Source organism: Stenella coeruleoalba (assembly GCF_951394435.1).
Source record: "Stenella coeruleoalba genome assembly, chromosome: 19".
Taxonomy (NCBI): domain Eukaryota; kingdom Metazoa; phylum Chordata; class Mammalia; order Artiodactyla; family Delphinidae; genus Stenella; species Stenella coeruleoalba.
Genome location: NC_137165.1, coordinates 3,028,343 through 3,048,184, shown reverse-complemented (window position 1 = coordinate 3,048,184; position 19,842 = coordinate 3,028,343). Strand labels below are relative to the sequence as shown.

Here is a 19,842-nt window from a genome sequence, read left to right as displayed (position 1 = left end):
TGCAAAATGAACTATTGTTCTACATCAGAGTTTTCCAGCTGAGGCCCACAAATCCCTAGATGTCTGTGGCCAAATTCTCAGGGCTCCAGGAGTTCTTAGAAAAAGGTATTTTTTTTTTTTTTTTTGCGGTACACGGGCCTTGCACTGTTGTGGCCTCTCCCATCGCGGAGCACAGGCTCCGAACGCGCAGGCTCAGCGGCCATGGCTCACGGACCCAGCCGCTCCGTGGCACGCGGGATCTTCCTGGACCGGGGCACAAACCCATGTCCCCTGCATCGGCAGGCGGACTCTCAACCACTGCGCCACCAGGGAAGCCCAGAAAAAGGTATTTTTACTGAGATAACAATCTAGAAAAACTGTGATTATCTCACTGACAAGAAAGCAGATATGGTCATGTGATTTTAGCGCCTGTATTTACGTATCTGAGATCACATGTGTATTCCCAAAGTTCCTGAGATACTTTTTTAAAAAGGACTCAAATAATACATATGAGCTAAACATGAACAGAAAACTAAGTTACGAGGAAAAAAGGATCCATGCACCACTCAAGATTAACGAACGCTGCCCCACAGCACTGTGGGTGGAAAACCACCCCACGTTCTCTAGGCATAAAGGCTAATCTCTCTGTACCAAGCTCTCCTTCCCCAGTGTTGTGGGACCCTTAGCCCCTCTCCTGTGGGGTTACCATGGGCCCAGGCAGCACCGTTTAGTGGGTCGCACCCCAGGAGCAGGTGGGACCTAGAATTAACAACGTGAAGACACATTTTGAACTCCATTGCAAAGGGCCTGCGGTGAATTCCCGCACCTGTGTGCGCATCAGGCTCCAGTCTTTCCCTCAGCGATGCTGGGGTTTCCAGCCCTGTGTGCTGGACTCTGCCCTGGTTCACCTCTATTTCTTTACTAAGAGTGGAGCCAGCCCACTTGGTCAGGGCCTCGCGAGGGTCTGGTGAGGTCACATGATAAAAACAAGTGCCTTGTTTCCTGTCCTAGATGCTGGCTGTGGTCTGGCTCCAAACAAGAAGGTCAACTCAGAATCACCGCAGGCCACTTGCCCGACTCTGACGCCCCTGTTAGCTTGACACTTGCTGCGGTGTCACACCCACTAGACCAGGCCCTCTTGGAGACAGACGCTAGTCCAGTTCAAGTACGTTCGCCCCGTCCTCAGACTGCTATGATCTGACGGCTGATGGGCTGGCCTGTGCTTTGAGGTCCCTGCCCCTCCGGTAGACATGCCTGTCCGATGTGACAACACGGAGGGGAGGGAGGCGCAGTGGGGGCTGAATTTAGCTGTAATGGGAATAAGTTAATACGACGTATAGAAGATCCTCTGTTGGGAAGTGCAATGGAATGAACAGAAAAGTGAATGAAAATTGAAAAGTGAGAGATACACATGAATGTGCTAAAGGATACCGTGGGGCTTGAGGCCATCCTAAACGGTCCCGCTGAACTCGCAGGCAGACCTCTTGACTCCATGCATCCACTGAGAAGGCACAACCTTTGATGCAAGAAGCCTCATTTATGCCTTACGGGGCGGCCCTAAACACGGACAGAATTAGCGCCTAAAACGTGTAAGATTTCGCTTGTAAAGATGCGTTTAAAGTGAAATGCTGCTGTGCAGCGAGCTTTCTGACGAGGCCTGCAGAGACTCCTGGCCTCCTCTTCCCTCGTCCTCACATCTGAATTGCTCATCCTGACCCATTCCTTTTTTTTTTTTTAAATATTATTTATTTATTTAGTTCTGGCTGTGTTGGGTCGTCGTTGCTGCACACGGACTTTCTCTAGTTGCGGCGGGCAGGGGCTACTCTTTGTTGTGGTGCGCGGGCTTCTCATTGCAGTGGCTTCTCTTGTTGCGGAGCATGGGCTCTAGGTGCATGGGCTTCAGTAGTTGTGGCTCGCGGGCTCTAGAGTGCAGGCTCAGTAGTTCTGGCGCAAGGGCTTGCGGTGCGTGGGCTTCTCATTGCGGTGGCTTCTCTTGCAGGGCACGGGCTCTAGGTGCGCAGGCTTCAGTAGTTGCGGCACGTGGGCTCGGTAGTTGTGGCTCACGGGCTCTAGAGCACAGGCTCAGTAGTTGTGGTGCGTGGGCTTAGTTGCTCTCCGGCATGTGGGATCTTCCCGGACCAGGGCTCGAACCCGTGTCCCCTGCATTGGCAGGTGGACTCTTAACCACTGTGCCACCAGGGAAGTCCTGTGACCCGTTTCTTATACCACATTCCAGCCCCCTCGCCTCTGGCCTCACTCTTGATCTCCTATTTCTGACCTTGTCCTGACTTTCAGCCTCGACCCCTGACACTGTCTTTCTGGCAATCCCCTTGGTTCCCAACTGGCCAGGGCTTGGGGTGTCCATCTGTGACGGGCAACTTGGGGAACACATTAGATGAGCACCTTTCTTGCCGAAGCCCTGGAAGCTCTGCTGATCGGGGGCTCTGCTCCCTGCCCCGTGAGTGCCCGGGTCATTGAGAGAGGCCATCGCCTCTTTACTAGCTGGGCAATCTGGAGACACTGCCCTCGCCCAGAAACCCTGGCCGTGGCTCTGACACCCCCGCCCCAACACATTTCCAACGGCTCCATTTAGTGGTAGGGCAAAAGGGAAAATTCAGGCCCTCGAAAAATATTTGTTTTCCCTTTTTAGGCAGAGTGACATTTTTGGTGTCCAGTCTGACAGGGATGCTGGAAAGACGGGTCACTTAGTGGAGGTGACACGTACACACCTGGGAGACCCTCTGGCCTCCCCTCTTACCTTTCACAGCTAGGTGGTCACCAAGTCCTTGAGACGCTGCCTCTGCAGCAGCACTTGGCACCGTCCCCTCTCTCTGTCTTCTCTGCCACTGCTGTGTTTCTGACTCGTGTGTCACCTGATTATGCTGACTGGTCCCACGGTGCCAAGTCTGGACCACCCCTCACAACGCTGCTCTCTAGTGTTGCCAGAGAGCTTTCTAAGATGCAGATCAGATCAAGTCATTGCTTCCAAGCTTTCCATAGTTTTCAGAAACTGCTGCACTCCCCTGACCTCCACCCGGTGTGCGCTCGTCGTGATCCGCACCCGCCCTGCTCTGCGCTGCCCTGGGTTCGTCACCTGTTTTGCTGGGATTCTCTTCGAGACCGTGAGATCCTGAGGGCAAGGGCCTGGCTTTTCCTTTTGCGTCCCTAGGGCCCAGCCTTTGAGATCCGGCATATGCTCAGTAAGTGAAGGCTAAATGAATAAAACGCATTTTAGGGATCGATAAAGAAACACACTGAGGGGCATCCCTGGCGGTCCAGTGGTTAGGACACTGCGCTTCCATCGCAGGGGCCACGAGTTCGATCCCTGGTCAGGGAACTAAGATCCTGCATGCTGCGGGATGTGGCCAAAAAAAAAAAAAAAAAAAAAAGGAGGAGAAACACGCTGAAGCCCAAGTATCTCTCACGAGCTCTCAGACCTCACTTCCTCCTGACTCCTGTGTCAGCCTGGACCAGCAGGCCCCAGTGCTTGGTGAACGGCCTCCCTCACAGTGCAGAGGTGCACCAACCCCGAGAACACAGGCTTAGGGGGAGCGCAGGCAATGCGAAAAGAGCTGGGGACCAACCCTGCAGCAGGTGTAGGTGCGGCCCCAAGTGGCCGGGAAGGAAGGAGGTGGGGGACAGCTGGGGCTGGTACTGCTGTCGACGCCAGAGTAGTGTCCCGAGGTGCGGGGGGTCAGCGTGCACCAGGGCTGCTGAGAGGTCAGGAAGGTGGGACTGAGAAGTGCCCCACCGATTGCACAATTAGAAAGTTACTGTGACCCTGACAAAGAGGGCTATCAATGGCAGGAGGAGGGAGGGAGGGCAGGGATCCAGATGTGACTGCGCTGGGGAATGAGTGAGAGGCGGGGATGGGATGGGGGACAGGTAGTACCTGATTATACGCAAGAGAGAGAAGCGGGCGGCGTGGGATGGGAGACAGTTGAGTGGAGGGGTTTTTTTGTTTGTTTATTTGAATGATGCAAGAATCTCGAACAAACAGACATGGAAAGTAGCCAAAACAATGAAATAAGAACGAACAGAAGCAAATGAAAATTTCCACTGAAGCTCCTTATGGGTGTAACAAACTGTGGCAAAGGTCAGGATTACTGACGAGGTATCAGTGGCGAGGCTGTAAATAGCAGGTGTCCAGGTGTCTCCTGGCTGACCTGACAGCTGGTCCTAGGAAGTGGGCCGTAGGTGACTCACCTCTCTAAATTCTGGGAGCTTAGTTCACAGGTAAGGCAACGCAGTGAGCAGCCAATTTCTGGCTAAGGATAAAAGCCAGGAGACAAGCAGGCGCAGGTAGGGAAGTGGTGAAATCGACCTCAAATGAGATGGAAGGGAACGGCCTTTGGGCTTGGGGTGGCCAAGACGAGGCGCCAGCCAAAACCTGAATTTCAGACAAACAGTGAATAATTTTAAAATATAATTATGTCCTATGTGATATTTTGGACATACGGAGATTAAAAAAAATGATTGTTTACCTGAAACTCAAATTTAACTGGGCCACTTGTCCTTTATCTGGCAACTCTGTTTAGGGTACGTACCTTTCTGCAGTATAACATTATGTTCTTTGAATCACAAAATGTTAGTTGTGAAATAAAGACCTCAGAGATGATCTCACTCACATACTTATCTTATTTAAGAAAAGAACGAGGATTGGGACACAGATCTGCCTGCCTGCTATCACCTTGCCAGACAGAAGCAGGGGAGCTGGGGCCAGATCATACGGTCCCCAGGGCTGTCAGAGAAGAGAAATGCCCAGGAGACATCATGAAATTCTCTAAGAGGCCTTATTATAAAATTAATTTTATTATTAAAAAAGGAACACGCCACCTATTCTATGACATCTCTCGGAGCCCTTGAGGAAGAAGGTGCATTGTTAAATGGAGCGATCACATATAACATATCCCAGTCACAGAAAGGCTGAGAGATAATAGTTTATACTGGATACACTGGACATGAGCCCAAGGTTATGTCTGCTTCAGTCTCCATGGGCAACGGCTCACATGTTTGTAGGTAGGTGACCGATAACCATCTAGTGAAAAAAAATGCCACGTCAGTTCCTCTCAGGTTGGATCTAGTAATTTGAAACTACTTGTGGGATCACAGAGGATCAGTCCAGGAAACCAGCCTCATAATAAGAACCTGGGCAGGATAACAAAGACCAGGGCAGGGATCCGATTTATGGAAGTGGGAAGATGAAGGGTGTCGGTGAGGCTGGCATCTGATGAACCTCTTAAGAGTGTAGCTTGGTACTGAGCAAACCCCCACCAGGACCTGGACTCAGCTCTGTAAAGACTGACGAATGAAACACAAGATGGGGAAGACAGTCTTGGTCAAATACTTGAGAGACGCCGTGACTCATTCTTTAAAACGAATCTGTGGCTTCCTGTGTCTGACCAGAAGCTCAGGGCTAGACAGCAGCCTAAGCGCCTTGGCCGTGCTCCACAGCCTTTCACCTGGTTGTGACTCCCCAGATCCCGTCTCCTGCTCTGCCCCTGCAGCCCCTCCGGACACCCTGGGACTTGGATTCCTGCATGTTTCTGGCTCTGTGAGTGTGTCTGGCCCTGGAGTCTGACAGTCCCTGCCCTGACTTCTGCTCCTAAAGGATGCCGTTCCAGCCCACCTGGAGGCTGAGGGGTTACAAGTGCCCACATGGTCATCTGATGATCCCATGCTGTAGCTGCTCTACACGCTTCTTCGGGGTGGCTTAATAAGAGTGACGAGAGACATTCTGATTCTTCTTCAGCTCGGCTAGGACCAATGGAAGAGGCGTCTCTATGCCTTACCTTTTCCTCCGGAAAACAGTGATTTCCAAAGTTAAGGAAGACACTGGGTTGGAGGGTGACAAGGAGAAAGGGATGGCAGAGAAAGAGCAAATCTGCAGGACAGTTTGGTGAGAAGTAAAGGAACTTCATTCTCATCTGTTGGGCAGAAGGAAGCTGAGATGGGGGAGGGCCTCTCCTCAAGGAGCTGCATCCGAGGACCAATGTTAGTTGCTTCCGCGGTCTCGTAAGGAGTGACTGAGCTAAGGCTGTGTTATCGGTATGCGGGGTCAGGGGACAGCATACTTCGGGCTACACACAGAGGTTTCCCCAGGAATGCCAGTGACTGGAGATTCTGGTATTTTCTTCCTCACTCTTGCAGTCCTTTCTGCTCTTGAATCCCTATCAGGAGCCTGCTCCCAGGCCCGAACTCCACGCAAAGAGACCAAATAATGCCCCCTCCCAGGCGACCTGATCCAGGCTTCTCCACTCCACTTCTCTCTCATGGGAATTCGGACCTGCAACTCAGACACAGCAACCCAGAGGTTCCCAAACATTACTGTGCCTTAGGACCATCTGGGGGGTCTGTAAAAAATGCAGAATCCGGACCCCTCACCCCACTAGAGTCAAGAGGATTACAGTAGAGCCTAGGTACCTGCATTTTCACAGGCACCACAGGTAGTTCTGCTGCACCAGGCCTACAGATCAATCCCCGTATTTTATGAAATACCATTCCAGTTAGTCTGTTTGGATGGAGGGGGGCCATGGAAAGCCAGGGCCATGGAGACCATAAGCACAGGCCAAAGCAGAGGGGAGGCCATGTGGCCCTGGTGTGCTTTGGGCAAGTTACTTAACCTCTCTGTTTCTTCAGTTCGAAAATGGAGTAATAACAGTATCCACCTCATAGGACCGAGAAGTAAACAAGTTAATATATTTAAAGCATGCAGAATAGCGCTGGATACAGAGTGAGGATGTGTCAGCTATTATTATTATAAGGCTGCTGATCCTGTTTCACTGGAAAAGGAAGAAATGGGGAAAAGGAAGTGGCAGCAGAAAGGGATGGCTTGGGGGAGAGAGGGCTTCGCTGGACGCTGGCGTCTTGCACTCTGCCTGCATGACACACCACTCCCCTGGTGTTCACGCCACGTGGCTTGGGGCCTCTGACACTTTTGGGGTTTTCCACCTGTAATGCTCCCCTGCTGCTGCTTCACCAGCCTGCCTTTTATGCATTCGTGACTTGGCTCAGGTCACTAGAACAGTCACATCTTTAGGAAGACCTGCCCCAAATCTCAGGTCAGGTGAAGCAGCACTCCTTGGAGACCTTCCTCTGCCCTTGCCCTTGCGCTCTATCTCTGCTCTTACCATGGCATGATGAAAATGTATGTGCTCATCTTCTCCCTAGCCTGGGGGCTCCTTGAGGGGTGAGTCTGTTTCACTTACCAGTCTGGTCCCGGCTGTCAGCCCAGGCCAGGGGTGGAGCCAGGCAGAGGGGAACCTGGGATACCTGCTCTACTGTGGCTGGTCCTGCACAAGCCTCCACTACCCCCAGATGCACTCAGTGGGCTGGTGAGGGTCTTGAGTCTGAACTTGGTGGTCGGAGAAAGACTAATAGCCAAGTCAGAAACCACAAGTTCATTCCTAAGACCTCAAAGCCAAAGACTTGTCCTATGACTACATCCAAAAATAATTCAAAGAGGAGATTCATGAACTTGGTTTCTACCACCTCCTTGAAAAAAAAAAAAAGGAAGGGATTAATATGTATTGAGCAGTTATACCTGCCAGGCTTTGGGTTCCGGATTTAGTTCAAATAAGGGGCCTGTGAGGCAAGCAGCACCCCTACTGTGTAGCTACGAAGCCATGATTTAAAAAAAAAAAATTTTATTTATTTAGCTGCACTGGGTCTTAGTTGCAGCATGCATGTGGGATCTAGTTCCCCAACCAGGGATAGAACCCAGGCCCCCTGCATTGGGAACACAGAATCTTAACCACTGGACCGCCAGGGAAATCCCCAAAGCCATGATTTCTAACACGCGGCTGTCAGCTGCCCGGCACTCCCTGGCGCAAAAGACGAAGTAATGGAAGACCCTCAGGTCTCATCCTGGAGGTGGACAGGAAGCCCACCCTGCAGACACTGGTGTATAATTAAATAGTGTTTTACTCTACGTAGCACGGCAGAGTGAGCGGCCATGGGGATTTATTTCACGGGGTTAACGAGGTTTCTAGCAAGGCCACGGGACAGTTTTATTAGTCAAATAAATTATGATACAGGTATCCCATGGAATAGTGTGGAGTACTGAAAAATGAACTATATTTGTGCTTGTATGTAAATATATATTTGTGAAGTATTGAAGGTGTGGAAGTTTACACATCAAGAGGTTAACAGTGGCTTCTTCTGAGGAGAGAAGTGTATGGAAGGAGACATGCATTTCTTTCACTTGATATATTTTTGTACTGTTTGTTTTTATAATTAACATTATAAATGTTCTATTATTAAATGTTACTATGATTTTCATAATAGCTTGGTTGAGATATAATTCACATGCTATGCCATTCACTCACTTAAAGTGCACAATTCAATGTGTTTTTGTTTTTAGTATGTTAACAGAGTCGTGCAACTGTCACTGCAGTCAATTTTAGGAGATTTTCATCACCTCAGAAAAATAAACCCCATTATGAGTCCCTCCCCACTCCCCTCTCCTCCCCACTCCTGGCAGCCACTAATCTACTTTCTGTCTCCATGGATTTGCCTGTTCTGGGTGTTTCGGATAAACGGACTCATACACTATGTGGCTGTTATCTGACATTTTTTTTTTTTTTTTTTTGCGGTACACGGGCCTCTCACTGTCGGGGCCTCTCCTGTTGCGGAGCACAGGCTCCGGACGCGCAGTCTCAGCGACCATGGCTCACGGGCCCAGCCGCTCCGCGGCATGTGGGATCTTCCCGGCCAGGGGCATGAACCCGTGTCCCCTGCGTCGGCAGGCGGACTCTCAACCACTGCGCCACCAGGGAAGCCCCTATCTGGCTTCTTTTTAGGTGCATCCACACTGTAGCATGTATCAGTACTTCACTCCTTTTTGTGGTTGAATAATATTCCACTGTGTGGATAGACCACATTTTGTTTGCCCATTCATCAGCTGATGGGAATTTGAGTTGTTTCTAACTTTTGACTACTGTGTACAGTGCTGCTATGAACATCCGTGTACACGTTTTTGTTTGAATGTCTGTTTTCAATTCTTTTAGGTCTTTACTTTGGAATAGAATTGCTGGGTAATGGTAATTCTGTATTTAAGTTTTTGAGGAACTGCCAAACTCTTTTACATGATGACTGAACTATTTTACAAACCCACCAGTGCATGAGGGTTCCAATTTCTCTGAATCCCGGCCTACACTTGGTATTTCTCTTCTAATTTTATTCTTAAAAAATGGTTGGGCTTCCCTGGTGGCGCAGTGGTTAAGAATCGGCCTGCCGGGCTTCCCTGGTGGCGCAGTGGTTGAGGGTCTGCCTGCCGATGCAGGGGACACGGGTTCGTGCCCCGGTCCGGGAAGATCCCACACGCCGTGGAGCGGCTGGGCCCGTGAGCCATGGCCGCTGAGCCTGCGCGTCCGGAGCCTGTGCTCCGCAACGGGAGAGGCCGCAACAGTGAGAGGCCCGCGTACCACACACACAAAAATAAATAAATAAAATTAAATAAAATAAAAAATGGTCAACCTAGTCGGCGTGAAGTAGTGTCTCACAGTGGTTTTGATTTCTATCCTATAATGACTAATGACGTTGAGCATCTTTTCCTATGCTTATTGGCCATTTGTATATCTTTGGAGAAATAGCTATTCAAGTCCTTTATGTCTTATTTTATCTGTTATGTATACTATACTCTATATAGTATATAAGGTATATTACATTTATATCTATCTACCTATCTATATCTGGATATTAATCCCTTATCAGATGTATGATTTGCAGATGTTTTCTCTCATTCTGTGAGTTGTCTTTTCACTCTCTTGACAGTATGCATCAGGCACTAAAGTTTTTAATTTTGATGATGAAGTCTATTTTTTCTTTTGTTGGTTGTATATGCTTTTGGTGTCATATCTAAGAGGGCTTTGCCTGACCCAAGCTCAAATGAAGATTTGCTCCTATATTTTCTTTCAAGAGTTTTATAGTTTTAGCTCTTATATTTAGGTCTTTTTGAGCTAACTTTTGGGTTTAGTGTAGGGAAGGGGTCCAAGTTTGTTCTTTCGTATGTGGATATCCATTTGTGGAAAAGAGTATTGTTGCCCCATTGAACTGTCTTAGCAGCCCTGTTGAAAACCAATTGACTGTATATATAAGGGTACCAGTATTATTAAAGAAAGAAAGAAAAAGAAAACCTAAAAAAGAATAGATCCTATAAATCCTTCCAGTACAGAAACTGGCTAGTTAAGCTGTGGCTCAGCCTTGCAGAACTAGGTCTACCTCACCATGACAGTTTTGCCAAAGTACGACCACATCGTCTTAAGTTGCAACACATACAGGCAGCTGCAATTTTTCTTATCCCAAGGGCTCTCTGGAACATCCCACAAATGACTAAGAATTATTTCTTGGAACTTGGTGTTATGGAGAAATAATCTGAAAAACTGACCCAATAACCTTTCTTCTGGATCCTAACACTCTTTGTCTATAAGACTTGCATGGTAGAGAATTAGTTGCCTCTTATCCAAAGTTTTTGGTCCCTAGTACAATTTTTGTAGATGCTCTAGACTGAATATTTGTGTCCCCTCAAAACTCGTACGTTGAAACCTGTTTCCCCAATGTGATGGTATTTGGAGGTGGGGCCTTTGGGAGGTGATGAGGTCATGAGGGCAGAGCCCTCATGCATGGGATTAGTGTCCTTATAATAGAGACCCTGGAGAGCTCCCTTGCCTCTTTCGCCAGGAGAGGATACAGCAAGAAGAGAGCCATCTGTGAACCAGTAAACAGGTCCTCACCAGACACCAAATCTGCTGACACTCTGATCTTGGACTTCTCAGCCTCCAGAACGGTGAGGCATAAATTTCTGCTGTTTGTGAGCCACCCAGTCTACGGTATTTGGTTATTAAAAGGGCTGCTGTTTAGTTTTTTACATCCCTATTCAGCTCTCTGATGCAAGGACCCCAGCATGTCACAGTGAACACAGTCTACCGTGGATGTCATGAAATGTACCGGGGCTTAGTAAAATGGAAAGCACTTAAAAGTGTGTCAGCTGTGTTGCCAAGCTGAGCACATAAACCTCCATTTGCAGAAGAACAGCCATATCTAAACACGTCCTGCTCTGCTCTGGATAAGATCTAGGCGCTTGAGGTAAAGTCGCCATCTCATCCAGTCATTGTACGTGTAAGAAAAGAGACGCCCAGAGAGGGGACATTATTTGCCAAAGGGAACACAGTCGGTTTGTGGCAGAGCGACAACCTGAAGCCCCATTTCATGACCCCTGGACCAGAGCTCTTTCCGTCATACTGTACTTCCCTCATTTTCTTTTCTCTGGTCTTGATTTCCTCTTACTCATTCTCCCTTCAACTGCTAGCAGGACTCCTAGGTGGACATATGGACTTCCACTTACAGTGCCAGTAACACTTCCACTTCACTCTCTTCCCTCAGACGCCATCGAACACAACAAAAGGAATAACAGTTATAGAGCATCGACTTTGATGAAGCAAAAAAACCCCCACCATATCAGAAAATCAGAAAACATAAACATACCCGCCCAATACTGTAAGATCTGCCCCAGAAAGAGGGGCATACAGCTGGCCAGCAGATGCTCTGCCTTGCACCTGCTTTTAGCAGGATTTGAAAGTCCCTCAAAGTCAAGCCTCACCATCCTCAGAGGCACCAGTACTCTTTGATTAGCACTGTGAGAACCAGAGATAATAATGGTCAAGGAGAAGCACACTTTGAAGGAGAATCATGTTGATAAGCTATTTCTGGTGATGTGACATCATGTCTCCTTGCCCCAGGAGAGTACCAAAAGGCGAATAAGAAAAAACACAAGGGCTTCCCTGGTGGCGCAGTGGTTAAGAATCCGCCTGCCAATGCAGGGGACACGGGTTTGAGCCCTGGTCCGGGAAGATCCCACGTGCCGCGGAGCAGCTAAGCCCGTGCACCACAACTACTGAGCCCACGTGCCACAACTACTGAAGCCCGCATGCCTAGAGCCCGTGCTCCGCAACAAGAGGAGCCACCGCAATGCGAAGCCCTCGCACCGCAACAAAGAGTAGCCCCCGCTCGCCGCAACTAGAGAAAGCCCGCGAGCAGCAACGAAGACCCAACGCGGCCAAAAATAAATAAATAAAATGAATTTAAAAAAAGAAAACGCACGAAAAATATAGGTGCCTCCATGATAAAGGAAAGAGAATATCTGAAGAGCTGCAGCTGAAGACAATTAACATTCAGTAGAAGTTTTGGATGGCCTAACCACTGGACCGCCAGGGAATTCCCAGAAATAATATATTTTAAAATAAATCTAATGAAACTTTTGGTTTACAAGTAATGTATGCTCACTATCAAAACTATGGAAAATACAGAAAAGTGTAAAGAAAGTATACACTGCTTTTTAAACTCAACATTATATTATGAACATCTTCCTGGGTTATTAACTATGCAGAGAAAACTCTGAATTGTGGTTTCATGTTCTGGACCGTGGCTATATAATTCATTGCCTACTGCTAAATTAGGTTGCTACCAACTTTTTGCTATTATGAAGAGTGCTGTAATGAGTATCACAATACACAGTCACCCTGAATCCTATTTTTGTGGTATATTTGCAGCCTCTTTCCAGGAGTAGAATCAGCCACAAATACATGCTTTGTTAAGCCCACCCTCCCTGGTCCCACTCTACTTCTGTACTGACTTATGTGACTTATGTGACTTAAAGACCCAGCCTCCCTTCAGCTCCCAGAATAACCCGCCTTTGAAGTAGCAGGGAAGCGGCTTTCCAAGTTCACACAGTAGCTCCGTATCAGCTCGGTCTACTTCGGTCTCCTCCCCTGGTTCCTTTTCTAGGAAACATTCCTGTCCTGCGCGCCCTTTGGGAGGACGGGAGCCCTGCTCTGCTCTTGCCAACTGGAACTGGAGCTGTCCCCTTGCCCTGTGCCCAGGCACTTCCGTGTGTATTTGGAGAAAGGCTGCGAGGAGCTTTGTTTTCATCCCTTATAGTGAGAGGACGCTTGGTCAGATCCACTTTGGCAGTTGGCATACGGTCTTTCCCGGTTTTTTTGGGGGGAAGGCCCTTACTGGGTCTTGAGAGAGAGAGAGGGGGTTTAATTACCAACATGACCCCAACAGTCCCAGACTCTCTGCTTTGTGGCTTCTCTTTCACTGTATGATTTGTGTAGATTTATTGGAAAACACAAAGAGTTCCAGGAACTGCTAGCAAGCCAGGCTCATTTACGGTTTATACTAGGTACTGGATTCTGTTTCCTTGTTCAGCTCAAATTAGTCTGTCAAAGTCTTGGGCTTGTTAATGCCGGAATGGTGTTAAGACAAGCACTGGGAATGAGATTTTCATGACGCTGAACCTTTAGGACAGTGGAGCCAAGCTTATAGAATGGCAAAAATCAAGAGATGTAGACAAATTCTTCCAAACCAAAGTACTCACTTAGGACTTTCCAGAAGTTTAAAAATAACTATGCAAGTCAGGGATCAAGACTGTTTCACTTAATTAAAAAGTGGGAACAGTCTCACTGAAGTCTCAGAAATTGGTTTGCTAATCACCATTTCTGGGTAAATGAAGAAAAAGTGAGGAAGGGTGTTGAGACGCTTCGGTATCATCTCAGTTCTCGAGACCACACGTTTACGTGCTGCCACAGGAAGAAAGCTTCTGGTATAAGCGGAGTCATTCATTTATTCAACAAACATGAACTGAGCAACTACTATGTGTCAAGGGTTAAGACAGAGGTTGCGGATACAGGAATAAAAGATATAGAGGGGCTTATGGCGCAGATTAAAAAATTAGTGTATGTGCTAGGATAGAACGGGACAATGAGAATATAACCAAAGTGCCTAAGAAAATCTGGGATGGTGCTGCAGAGTCTAAGGTAATCTTGAGCTGGGGTTTGAGGGATGAAGAGGTGTTTGCTAGAGGGCCAGGGTGTGGGGTGCTGGGAAGAGAGGAAGCGTGTGGAAGAGGGCCAGGCACATGCATGGGTGTGGACGCAGAGGAAAGCGTGGTGTGTTTGCGGCCCGGCTTACATACGAGGACACAGGTTGGGGCGCTGGGAGTCCTCCCTGTTTTAGTTGTGGGAATAGCTGTGACGTGGCATCGCAGGTGCAGGACGATGGGAGCATGGATCAGACCACGATCAGTTCTGAGACCCCATAAGTTTTGCCCAACAGTTGGTCATTGGGCCCGGAAGCATTTTAATGGGCCTGGGTTATAACCGGAGGGTCTGCGGGGGTCAGGCCCCCCGCATTTCCAGCCAGAGCCCTTTGGAGCAGCTTATCTGACCCTGTGCCCGCTCATCCTCCAGAATGAGGCCCATGAGACAAGCACAGTGTTTATAAAAAGGCTTCAAAGCATTATTATCTTTTCAAGGAATTCTATTCTATGTTTTGAACTTATCAAACCAAATATTATCAAAACGTACGCAGAATTATTTCTAATTTAGCCTTCACTTGTAGGGATAGAAGCTGAGTACAGAAGCTGAGTTTTATTACTTAGGTGGAGTAGTCTTTAAAAAATATAATACATCAATATAACCGTTTCATTGTGCTTCACTTTATTGCGCTTCAGAGATGCTGCATTTTTTTATAAATGGAAGGTTTGTGGCAACCGTGTGAGAGCAAGTCTATTGGTGCCACTTTTCCAACAGCATTTGCGCTCTCCATGTCTCTGTGTCACATTTCAGTAATTCTTGTAACATTTCAAGCTTTTTCATTATTATCATCATATTTGTTATGGTGATCTATGATCAATGATCTTTGATGTTATTATTACAACTCGCTGAAGGCTCAGATCGTATCTATTTTTTAATTAAGCTATGTATGTTGTCTTTTTAGACATAATGCTACTGCATACTTAATACGCTATAATGTCGACGTAACTTTTATATGCACTGGGAAACCAAAACATTCCTGTGACTTGCTTTATTGTGATATTTGCTTTATTGAAGTGGGCTGGACCCCAACCTGTGATATGTCTGAGGTCTGCTTGTACTTTTTTTTTTTTTACATCTTTATTGGAGTATAATTGCTCTACAGTGTTGTGTTAGTTTCTGCTGTACAACCAAGTGAATCAGCCATGTGTATACATATACCCATCCCCATATCCCCTCCCTCTTGAGCCTCCCTCCCAGCCTCTCTATCCCAGTCCTCTATGTCATCACAAAGCACCGAGCTGATCTCCCTGTGCTATGCGGCTGCTTCCCACTAGCTACCTATTTTACATTTGGTAGTGTATATATGCCCATGCCACTCTCTCACTTCGTCCCAGCCTACCCTTCCCCACCGTGTCCTCAAGTCCGTTCTCTACATCTGCATCTTTATTCCTGCCCTGCCACTAGGTTCATCAGTACCATTTTTTTTTTAGATTCCATATATGTGCGTTTCTGCTTGTACTTTAAAAAGTAATATAGGCGGGCTTCCCTGGTGGCACGGTGGTTGAGAGTCCGCCTGCCGATGCAGGGGACACGGGTTCATGCCCCGGTCCGGGAAGTTCCCACATGCCGCGGAGCGGCTGAGCCCCTGAGCCATGGCCGCTGAGCCTGCGCGTCCGGAGCCTGTGCTCCGCAATGGGAGAGGCCACAACAGTGAGAGGCCCGCGTACCGCAAAAAAAAAAAAGTAATATACGCTTCCTGAAAAAGCAAAAGCGAAATAAAACTGTACAGAATTCTGTGGAATTAAGAAGTGCAAGTGTCCTTCCCTGGTCCAGTTAAGTAGCAGCTACTATTAACGAGTCTGGTATATGTTCTTTTAGAAATTATCTATGTGTACGGAAAAGTGTGTTTACTTTTTGTTTTGTTTTGAAATGTAAATGAAATAATTCTATGGACTCTTCCTAATATATTAAGAAGCACAAAAGCAACAAATGAATACTAAATCTGTGGGTTGCATTTCCCAATCACATTCAATTCCCAAGTACCCTGGAGAGGGCCTCTAAGCCCCTTCTAGGCCTGAACCTTGGCACAGTGAACGTTTCTGCAAACTCAGCAGTGGCGACGGTCAGGCCAACACCTACTACCCGGCTCCTGGACCTTGAACTGTTCTCTTTCTTCAGCATCTAGCGCAGTGCCTTTCCCAGTCCAGGCACTTAATATGCATCTGTTAGTAACATGCAGTTAAATATCATATGGTTCATTAAATCAGCAGAACCCACAGATATTAAGGAGCTAGGTACAATCACCCGAAGTATCCGTTTGGTTGTCTGATTACCGAGATGCCTTCTCATCTTGAGACCTGAACTTTTTTCCCTCTTTAAGGCGTTGGATAAGGGTTTACTTTAAAAAAATTGTATTTATTTATTTATTTGGTCACATAGGCTCTTAGTTGCAGCACGTGGGCTCCTTAGTTGTGTCATGCAAACCCTTAATTGTGGCATGCATGTGGGATCTGGTTCCCCGACCAGGGATCAAACCCGGGCCCGCTGCATTGGGGGCGCGGAGTCTTATCCACTGCACCACCAGTGAAGTCCCTGGATAAGGGTTTACCTGACTGAGCTCCTCTGGCTAAACGTCTCCCTGAAATCCAGCCACGAAGTTCAGAACAATGGAAGACAGCAGACAACATCAACCAAATGTTCTCTTAAACACGCATTGGTCTTCCAAATACATAACAAAGTGGTGACCTACTTTCTCGCAGAAAGTCAGGAATCAGTTCCGTCTTCCTTTCTGCTTTCGAGTCCTAGCACTGACTGCCATTTGTTAAATGTCTGGCCTCAGACGAGTGTCTTAAGCTTTAGTTTCTTCGTGTGAAACTGAAAAAGGATAATAAAGACCTATCTTTCTACAGTTAGTGGAAGAATTAAATGAGATGACCTTTGTGAAATTGTGAGTCCCTTCATGGAGTTGACAAAGCACAATGACCACAGAGCCTCAGCTGGAACACCAGCTCTACCACATATTAGCTGGATGACCCCGGGCCAATGACTCAACCTCTCACTAGGCCTGTTTCTTATCTATAACGTGGAAGAAGTAATTGGATTATTTTGAAGGTTTTAAGATCACGTATTTAGTATGGTCTTTGGCACTGACAATAACAGTTTAATATACATTTACCATTATTATTCCGAGTGTAGGTCCTCCATAAAACTTTTTCTTTTTCTCTTTCTCCCCTTCATTCTTCTCTTTGACCCATCTAAATAACCCAAAGCAAGATTCCAAAGCTCTGCTTTTTCTGGGTTAGGAAATGAGAAGCTGAAAGACTAAAAGTTGCATGTTGCTAGGGACTGAATTGTGTCCTCCCACAATTCATGTGTTGAAGCCCTAATCCACAATGTGACTGTATTTGGAGACGGGGTCTTTAGGAGGTAATTAAGGTTAAGTGAGGTCATAATGGTGGGACCCTAATCCTATAAGACTGGTGGTCTTATAAGAGGAAGAGAGAAACTTCTCTCTCCCTGCTACATGTGAGCAGTGAGGAGACGGCCATCCGCACACCAAGAAGCAAACTCTCTCCAGAAATCGACCCTGCTGCACCTTGATCTTATACTTCCAGCCACCAGAACTGTGAGAAAAAAAATACATTTCTGGGGACTTTCCTGGTGGCGCAGTGGTTAAGACTGCGCTCCCAATGCAGGGGTCCCGGGCTTGATCCCTGGTCAGGGAACTAGATTCTGCGTGCATGCCGCAACTAAGAGTTTGCATGCTACAACTAAGGAGCCTGCCTGCTGCAACTAAGGAGCCCACATGCCACAACTAAGACCCAGTGCCACCAAATAAATAAATATTAAAAAGAAAAACTTCTGTTGTTTAAGCCACCCAGTCTCTGGTATTTTGCCATGGCAGCCTGAGCAGACTAAGATACCTGGTTCCCTTGAATCTTCAAACTGGCTTCTTGAAGTATTTATTTTTAACAAGTTTACTGACCCCCTCCTGTAGCATCTTCAAAGTAGGGGATATTGCTGAAGCTGCATGATCTTCGGGATATGTAAAAATTGTAATAAATTAAGCCAGAGTCTTCGTTTCTTATCAAAAGGATGCATGAGCCAACATGAAGAGGCCAAAAAGGAGACAACTGGAGTATCAAAGAACACAATGACTTAAACTGAAAATCCGAACACGTGAACACAGAAGTTCCTAATGAAATAAAGCAGTGGCCTCCCCATCCAAGAAACAAACAAACAATGGGTTACCATCGGAGGTATGTAAGGGATCAACTCCTATTCTGAAAACGGCGATTAAAGGGAAAGAATGAAGCATTTAGCCTGTCTTTTGGGATCAAAGTACCTATCAGGATAACTAAATAGCCCCAGTTGATAAAGTTCTGCTTTATAGAAGAATATATAGCTAATACATTTGGAATGCAGGAGACATTTAGAAAGTCACCGTTTTGCAACTTCTAGTTCATTAAGGATTCGTGAAAGCACCGCGTGGAAGGCTGATGTGGGTCTTTACAGTGAAAGGGGCGGCCATTGCCACGTGAGCTCACTAAGAGTGAGGCACACAGTACGTGTGACAGTCACATGCGTGACTAAAAGTGAGACAGATAGTACATGTCCTGAAATGACGGAACAGGGAGTACACAGTGCAGCTTCCTGCCCCTGAAAGTTAGCGTTCATTTCCAGTTTGCAAGAAATATGGAGGATAGAGGAACTGCTTAGGTAAAACCACGAGGGTGCAGACAGACAAATCCTTCTGTACGACAACTGACTCAGGTTTTCAACAATCAGTGACAAGGTTGGGGGGGGAGGGGCACGCAGAATATCAACCAGGTATAACGTGTGCACTTTGTCTACATCCTGATTTGAACAAACCAACTGTGAAAAGACATTCATTTTTGAGCTACTTGGAGTAGCTCAAAATGGACTGGGTATTGGAGACATCAAGGAATTGCTGTTACTATTAATTTTGTTAGATGGATAATAATGACATTGTGGCTGCATGAAAAAAAGTCTATCTTCTTAAGAGATGTATCCCGAAGTACGTAGGGATAGAATAACCTGATGGTTGGGTTTTCTTTTTAAAATACTTCACACACAGGAGGGATAAATTGGGAGACTGGGATTGACACATACACACTACTATGTATAAAACAGATAACTAATAAGGACCTACTGTAGAGCATAGGGAACTCTACTCAATACTCTGTAATGGCCTCTATGGGAAAAGAATCTAAACAAGAGTGGATACATGTATATGTATAACTGAGTCACTTTGCTGTACACCTGAAACTAACACAACAGAGTAAATCAACTCTACTCCAATAAAATTTTTTTTAAAATATATAACAGCTAAGTTACAACTGCAAAAAAACCACAACTTCACACACAACAGATGTTATGTGGGGTTAGATGAAGTATGTATGGCAAAGGCTTGACAATCACTGGTCTCAGATTACAGGCATGTGGGGTTCGTAATACTGTTCTTTACACTTTTGACTCTTTTTTTTTGGCTGCAGCATATGGGATCTTAGTTCCCTGACCAGGGATCGAACCTGTGGCCCCTGCAATGGAAGCGCAGAGTCTTAACCACTGGACCGCCAGGGAAGTCCCTGAAATTTTTTATAATAATTTTTTTTAAAGATTCAAGAGAAGCAGCTATCTTAAGACAGAATCTGAACAGAAGTTGAAAAAATTCACTTGCACTACACTGTCACTTAAAAACAAACGTGAAACTATTTTCTGTAGACTTCTCAAGTAAGATGTTCTTATCCACCCACGTTATGTTTGTGTCTGTTCAGTGTACCACTGCATTTTTATTGCCAATGAATTTCCACTTGTTAAAAGATAAGTTTACCTGTTGTCAATAATCATTACGTTGGAGGGTGGAATCCCCAAAACATCACAGCTCTGCAAAAGTTCCTTCTTACGAGTCTCCCCTTGATTGTAGTAATTTCCTGAGGATAACAAATACACAGTTGTCGATTTCTTTATCAGTGGAGATCTATCGTTCACTCATTCTTATCTCATCTTGTTCCCTATAGGATTT

General features: G+C 46.6%; 1 protein-coding gene across 2 annotated transcripts in view; it reads right to left on the bottom strand.

Annotated features, from left to right (window-relative positions):
* PIGL (phosphatidylinositol glycan anchor biosynthesis class L) overlaps positions 1-19,842 on the bottom strand; it is a 54,199-nt gene that overhangs the window by 25,822 nt on the left and 8,535 nt on the right. For both annotated transcript variants that reach the window (XM_079904406.1, XM_079904405.1), the window contains exon 2: positions 19,651-19,750. In XM_079904406.1, coding sequence (XP_079760532.1) covers positions 19,651-19,750 — 100 coding nt within the window. The remainder of the gene's footprint in view (positions 1-19,650; positions 19,751-19,842) is intronic.